Source organism: Quercus suber, unplaced genomic scaffold, assembly GCF_002906115.3.
Source record: "Quercus suber isolate HL8 unplaced genomic scaffold, Cork oak 2.0 scaffold_551, whole genome shotgun sequence".
NCBI classification, from domain to species: domain Eukaryota; kingdom Viridiplantae; phylum Streptophyta; class Magnoliopsida; order Fagales; family Fagaceae; genus Quercus; species Quercus suber.
The window spans coordinates 413,081-420,970 of NW_027069999.1; the positions used below are offsets into that span (position 1 = coordinate 413,081).

A 7,890-nucleotide genomic window follows, 5' to 3' on the forward strand; every position below is an offset into this window, starting at 1 on the left:
TTTGAAGTGCACTATCCAAGTCCCAAGACAAGATTTTTTTTACAGTTTTGAGATTACAATTTGCCTCAAGTGCCACACATGTAAGGTTTACACTTCAAGTTATCTTCAAAAGCAAAACACAAATGCTCTCAGGTTTGATCCTTTCCTCGTTTTTTCTTATTTGTCATAAATTAATGAATATATTATCAGTGTATATAATATAATACTATGATTATTGAAACTGATATTATTTTTAATGTATAATATAAATAAACTAATATAATCTTTACTTTTTAGTCTATTAGGAATTTAGTTGTACCGTAGTCATTAACTCATTATATAGAAGAGTTAAAGTTTAATTTTAAAATCTAGGTTTATGAGTAAGTTAAAAATTATCGATTCATTCTTCAAAATAAAGAAAGATAGTATTGTTACTAATTTAACTATGGTACATAGTATAGATATATTACATATAAATTTTAATCATCTTACTATTTTTTGGCCCCAAAGTCAATTTTTGGCTCCGTCACTATGAGAAGGTGCCTATTGAACGTAAAATTGCCTATTTATTGAAAATGTGACTATTGAAAAATGAAAGGCACAACTTTTCAGTTTTTTTAGATGTATGGTATTTATTTATGTAACCACCTGGTACAATGAAGAATGATCAACAAAAATTCAAATGTTTCATGTGGGAGGACTTTCGTCTCGGCCCCCAATCAGGTATTGTTCGCTTTGGGATGGACAAGAATTGACCTACGTCCCACCCGCACGAATTTGCTCAATCTTACATCGGGAGAAGACGCCTACCACCCTTATCTTATAAGCCTTTGGCCTAAGGAAGGGTACGGTAATTAATTGGTAAATTATTAAACTTATGGCTTCTAGCTATTAGGGAATATGAAACCTAAGCTAGGATCTAAGGGATACGAATTGAAAAATAGTACAAACAAAACACTAGATAGATGTGTTTCTCCCAAAAAAATGATACGCCAACGAAATTTTTGTATTTTATTACTTGGTAGTCTAGAGTCTAGACCTATGTGTAAAATTATGATAATAAGTCTAAAATGTCTTTTGTATTCTTATATATTAGAAATACCCTAATAATTGTACAGACCCCACCCCACCCCACCCTACATATATGTTATCCTTTAATTTATGATAAAACGGAGAAAGAATGCCTTCATTACACAAGTGGAAAAAACTACATATGAATTATGCTACTTTGAAGATAAACAACATAATAATAAAGAACAATATTGTTGTTCATGTGAAATTTTTTCAAATGTATTTGGTTACATAAGTTCCCCATTATTTTGATTCCCTATATGCATTGGTACAGTTACTACAAAAATAACAGAATCAATATATTTCCAATGTGTTCTATAAATTCCAGAACCAATATATCTAAAGTCAGGTGATAAACATATCAATTCTCAGTAATATGAGTCCTAAAGAGAGAATAATAATAATAATAATAATAATAATAATAATAATATTCTTTTTTAAATTACCAAAGCATGGCAAACATGTCCATCACGAGTCGATGGACATGTAACCACGGCCATGGCTCCTTTAATGCGTCCAAGCTATTTCACGAGAAATTATAGATTCCTCAGGTGGCAGTTTAAAATTGCTGAGTCAGTAATTAATTTCTGTTTTAAAAAATTTTCTAACTAACAATTTTAAACAAGTGGCAGTTTTTAGTGAGATGATGAACCGTATTACATGTCCACTATGGAAATGGTAAAACCCTTCACTTTCTTAGGCTCTATAGAAGAAGAATCGTACCTGAGAGAGAGAGATATGAGATTGGGGATTTAGGGTTAAAGGGAAAAAAATTTAGCACCCAAATTTTTTTTTGAAAGCTGGCGCCCAAATATTAAGGCTAGCCTTTATTTTATTTTCCCAAATGAAAATTATTCTAATATATATATATATAAACGAAACTCTAAAACTCTCATAATTTTTCATGTCAGTACAATATTTAATATAAAATTATCATTGATTTAAATAAAATTATTTTCTTTAGTCCAAACTTAACAAGAATGAAACACTATCTCTTTAATAAGTCAACTTAATTAAACTCAAACTCATCATTATCATTTTTTTAAACAAAATTATTTTTGTTTAATCCAACTTAACAATGAGTGAAACTTTATTTCTCTAACAAGTCAACTTAACTCAAACTCAAACATTGATAATTTATCTCAAAATTTGCAAGGTTAATCATGAACACTATAAAGCAAAGCAAACCCAATATTTTTTTTTTTTTTATATTTTAAAGCTGAGTAGAGGTATGAGCTCTTCTTATGTTATTTTCTTCTCCTTTACTTTGTTAATATATATATATATATATATGGTTTTTTATGTATTTTTTAAAAAGTAATTTTTGTACATGAACCACCAAACTCTCTTTAGCCATTTTTTACAACATAAAAACACTTGCAATAATTGGAATTATTCTTTTGAATGTAACCCATCTTTCTCTTATATTTCTCTATTGTTTAGTCATATATATATATATATATATATTGAATGTTCAATATGTGTGTAAAACACCCTTGAACGTTTAGACCCCAAATTACAAATTATCAATTCAAGCTTATTATCAAACAATTAATGTGCGGAACATGAACTTAAGCCAAACACAAAATTGACAAACAATCTAAGCCAATTATAATCACATCCATAGCAAAAAATAAAAGGCAAAGATAAAGGAAGAAAGATGCAAACACAAGGACAACACTCGATGTGTTATTGAAGAGGAAACCGAAGACCTCGGCGTAAAACCTCTCCGCCGCCCTCCAAGCAATCAATAATCCACTAGAAAATGTAGTTGGGATACATGAACAGCAATAGACCCTCCAAGCCTAATCTACCCAGGTACCTAAGCCCTCCAAGCTTCCTACTCCAACAAGGTTGCGCTGAACCTTTTTCTTCTTTAGCTTACCGGATTCCGCTATAACCCATAGCATCAACCAATAACCATTGGTCCCTTTCAAACTGCTTCCCTTAGCACCAAAATACCTTCTCACAGACGTGGATGTGATGAGAAAAGGATTTGGTCAATAACCTCTCAAGGATGTATCAATGGAGAGGAAGAGAGTAGAGGAATTTGAAGAGTCTCTTAGTGAAGATTGGGGATGAGGCAATCTTGTTTTTCTCTATGGTTTCTCTCACAAAATTCTCTCTGGAAGCTCTCTACATTTCATGGGTATAAGGGTCTACATATAGTGGTGTGTGTTTGGAATACGAAGAGTCAGTTTTTCCCAAACAAGGTGAGTTGGCGACTTGGCCTCGCGATTGGTCTAAGTCGCGAGCTAACGGCTTGGCCAGCCTGGGACTTTTGTCTTGTAGTGCGACAGCTGGCGTGACCCTTCACCTCCCTGCATACTTCTCACATGTGCAGCAGTTGGCGGCTTGCAAGTCGCGAGTCAGCCACGAGTACTAGCCGCGAGTCCCTACTTCTTTGCACATTGTTGAGCAATTCTTCACACTCTCTTCACACACTACCCTTACATGAATCCCACCTTAATACAGGGTTACTAAGTGCTAAATTACAAGCAAATTGGCACGGACTAAAGCCAACAAGATGGTTGATAAAATTTAACCTTACATATATATATATATATATATTGTTTTGTTTCAATAATTTCTAAGCAATAAATCATTTGCTTCTTTAATATTTTTTGGTCTTTCAGAAGTTTTAATATCTAAATTTTGAGTTATTTTTTTACAATATCTGAAACTGTCTGACAAATTTTTTGTAAGCCATTGCACATTCAATCAATGGCTTCTTCATCAAATTGTAACACAAATTAAAGTCATATAAGAGCAAATCATGCAATGATGTAATTTTTTAAATTTTTTATAAAATTATTTTAGTCTACCTCACAAATAGGTAGGTTCCTGTGCATAGCACGGGCTAGTGACTAGTGAAATCTAAATCTTATATATTTGGTTGGAGTGACAAAATAAACTCATTTGCCAACTCAAACCCACCCAATTTTCATGCCAATCAGATGTAATTTACCATTTCATCTTTAAACTCATCTTTTATGCGTTATTTTAAACTACAAAAACTCATTTTTTATGTGACTAATTCAAATTGACTTTGAAGCTTGAAGCCTCAAAATAGATATCGGCTAATTTGTTTCCTAACCATCTAATCAACGATAATGTACATATAATAAAGCAAACACTTTGAACCAGATCCATCAATATTCGGTAAGAAATAAGAATTGAACTTCCCCTTCTTGATATATTAATCTCACTTCCATAAGTTGATACTTTGCAAGTTGGTGGAAAAGCCTTACAGCCAAAAATAATAAATGGAAAATCTGAATGCTTCGATCCAACCAAAAATATTATGCCAATGCCAATTCTACATCCAGTTATTTACATTGTGGTTATAATCTTTTAAACCCAATTGCTACTTCTTTTTTGAGAATATGTTGTGGTAATTACTTGAATGCAACACTTAGGTGAAAAGATGGAAAAGTTAACTTATGCAAGTGATGAGAAAGAATTGTCTGTAGAACATAGGAGAGGCCAACCTTTGAAGTTTGCAAGACTAGTCCAGCAACCACCAGTAGTTGAACCACCACCACAGCTAGAGGAGCAACTGCCACCACTAGTGGAACCACCACCGTTACTAGTTGAGCAGCTGCCACCAGTAGAGGAGCAAGCGCCACCAGTAGAGGAGCAACCATCACCAATTGTGGAGCAGCCACCACCAATAGTAGAGCAACCACCACCGCCAGGACTAGCAAGGCGACGAGTTCCTGAACCACTGCCCCCATCTCCTATAGGACCTCCAGGTCCAGGGAAATTCCCATAATAGGCATTCCCTGTTATTTCATGTGTTAGAGATGCTTAATGTCATCAATAAGACTTATCTCAGAATAAAACTTATTTAATGTAAATGTCATTTTAGGGCGTGTATGGGTCAAATTGCAGGGCCTTTTTCAACCCAGCCGGACTTTTTGGATCAATGGGTTGTGCATGCATGTGTTCATGCCTTGCCAACTTGAATGTTTGTCGTATGATGAAATTGAAAAAATCTTGGTTACACAGTCTAGCCACACAAATTGTGTTTTTCTTTTTTTCCCCCTCCAAAAAACTCTTTAGGGTCAACTTATAAAGTCTCATTTATATCTCCTCAAGTAGATCATGAATTGAGCTTGAAACAGGCAAGTTATTGGACTTTTTGTGTTGCTAATTTTTACTTTTTTGAGCAATCTCGACGCGTTGAACTTGGAGTTTAGTTGGAGTTGAATTGGAATTGAGTTGGAATCAAGATTCTTGAAACTTGGTTTTCCTTAAGCAAAACTTGGGTTTTTGTCTTGAATTTGAATATAGACATCAAACACACTCAAGACTTACTAAGATTTTTATAAATTGATTACATTTAATTATGTTAAAAAAGAACCATAAATCTTCTTTCCATATGAAAGCATAAGGAATTTTTTATTTAAACTTTTTTTTCTTATTAGTATTATTAATATATATTTTTCTTTGGTTCTACCCAATAAACCTTAATGAGATTTAGCTAAATTAGCACTTCTTTTCCTTATAAGTCCTAGGTAAAGGGTGAAATCATGTGTGTTCAAAAACAAAATCATTCTGAATTTATCGGTATAGTTTTTAAAAACAAAACAAGCTAGATTAGTTGAGATGTAAAGTTTATTTTTCTTATTTTGGTTTAGATGTATATATGATGATAAAAAAAACTACATCAATTATTTTGTTTCTTTCTTTTTTGGCTTTGAGATGTAATTAAAATATGAATTTGTGTCCTAACTACAAAAAAGTGGGTCTATAGTGGTGTTTGACAAATACCACTAGAAGTCCTAAAAACGCCACTATAGGTGCCTTTGAGCTATAGTGGTGTCACAAAACGTTGCTATAGGCCCGTACGGCTGTAACTATATACCTTCTTTTGTAGATGAATGCGTGACAACTAGCACTAACCAACAGACAGAAACTACATATTAGCCCTTAAAACCCATTTAAGATATGTCCTAATCAAAAAGCTTTGTTTTGAAAATATAAATATATAGGTACTTTTTTTTTTTTTGGAAATAGTTTCTGAAAGTTCAATGTGGGTATGAAACACCCTTGAACGTTTAAACCCCAAATTATAAAAACCCAATTCAAGCTTATAATTAAACAATTAATGTGCAGAACATGAACATAAGCCAATCACAGAATTGATAACTAATCTAAGCCAAATATAAACACATCCACAACAATAAATATAAGGCAAAGATAAAGGGAAGGAAGATGCAAACACACGGACAACACACGATGTGTTATTGAAGAGGAAACCGAAGCCCTCGGCGTAAAACCTCTCTGCGCCCTCCAAGCGGTGAAATAATGCACTAAAGAATGTAGTTGGGATACATGAACAGCAAAAGACCCTCCAAGCCTAATCTACCCAAGTACCTAAGCCCTCCAAGCTTCTTGCTCCAACGAGGTTACGCCGAACCTATTTCTTCTTTAGCTTCCCGAATTCCACTACTAGACCATAGCATCAACCAATGTATATTGGTTCCTTCCAAACTGCTTCCCTTAGCACCAAATGAACCTTCTCACAGACGTAGGTGTGGTGAGAAAAGGATTTGGTCAATAACCTTTCAAGGGTATGACAATGGAGAGGAAAAGAGTAGAGGAATTTGTAGAGTCTCTAAGGTAAAGATTGTGGATGAGTCAATCTTGTATTTCTCTAGGGTTTCTCTCACAAAATTCTCTCTGGAAGCTCTCTCAATATCGTGGGTATAAGGGTCTATATATAGTGGGGTGAGAAAGGAATACGAAGAGACAGTTTTTGCCAAACAGGGTGAATTGGCAACTTGGCCTCGCGACTGGTTTGAGTCACGAGATCAAGTCGCGAGGTAACGACCTGGCCAGCCTAGGACTTTTGTCCTGTAGTGCGACAGCTAGCGCAACCCTTCACCTCCCCTGTGTGCTTCTCACGTGCCTGAAGTTGGCGGCTTGTAGCCGCGAGCCAGCCGCAAGTTCTAGCCGCGAAACTCTGCTTCTTTGCACATACTTGAGAAGATGGAAAACTCACTCACACCTAACTCTAGAATCTGTGAAGCTTTAGAACCATAAGAACAAGAACTCCTGAAACACAACAACACTATAAGTTCATTGTATGCAGAAAACTTGTAAAGCATATGGAACAAGCACAATGTGATCAATCACAATGGAGTAAAGCAATAAACCATGGCAAGACCAAAACATGTAATCACTATGACCAAGTGATCACAATGCTCATTCACACTTGGAATGAACATCTGGACATTCAAGTTGATAAACACAAGGCAAATCACTTGAATGACCAACACTCAACCAATGCACAGTACATGAAGAATGTGCATCTAGGAAAAATCCTACAAGGGCACAAGAGTGACAGTACTCAGAAGAAAATGCATGACATTTAGTTAGAAGTACTGATTTAACAAAGCACAAAGGCTGCATAAAGCATGGTATAAACCACAAAGGCCTACAAGTGCATAGAAACAAACCCTTAAAGCTTATAAAAGCAACATGGGTACAAATATAAACAAAAACCTTAACAACCTACAAAGGTACCAGGTACAAACTAACACAAAATGAAAGAAGTGTTGAATAACATGTTATATAAACCGAATAACTATAGAAATAAACAATTGTACCAGTGAACCATAAGTTTTTCACTAGTAGAAACCAAATCAACGTAGGATAAAAAACTATAATAAACACAACAAAGTATGTAGTAACTATAAAAGCTTTAAAAAAAAACTCCCCCTTTCAGTATGCACCCTCCTTTTCATTCTTAAGCTTCACTCCCCCTTACTATGCTGCTCTCCCCCTTTTTGGCACGAATAGCTAAAGGCTATCTTCTAGCTTTTGTTGTAT

General features: G+C 34.6%; 1 protein-coding gene across 1 annotated transcript; it reads left to right on the forward strand.

The window, feature by feature from the left end:
- Positions 1–4,477: 4,477 nt before the first annotated feature.
- Positions 4,478–4,825, forward strand: LOC112017381 (pollen-specific leucine-rich repeat extensin-like protein 3). The gene has a single exon (XM_024049834.1). It carries the CDS (start codon positions 4,478–4,480, stop codon positions 4,823–4,825), a length of 348 nt encoding a protein of 115 aa, XP_023905602.1.
- The last annotated feature ends 3,065 nt before the right edge of the window (positions 4,826–7,890 follow it).

What these genes read in the sequence shown, in the direction of transcription:
- LOC112017381 (XM_024049834.1), top strand. Translation starts at nt 4,478, where the DNA reads ATGGAAAAGTTAACTTATGCAAGTGATGAGAAAGAATTGTCTGTAGAA.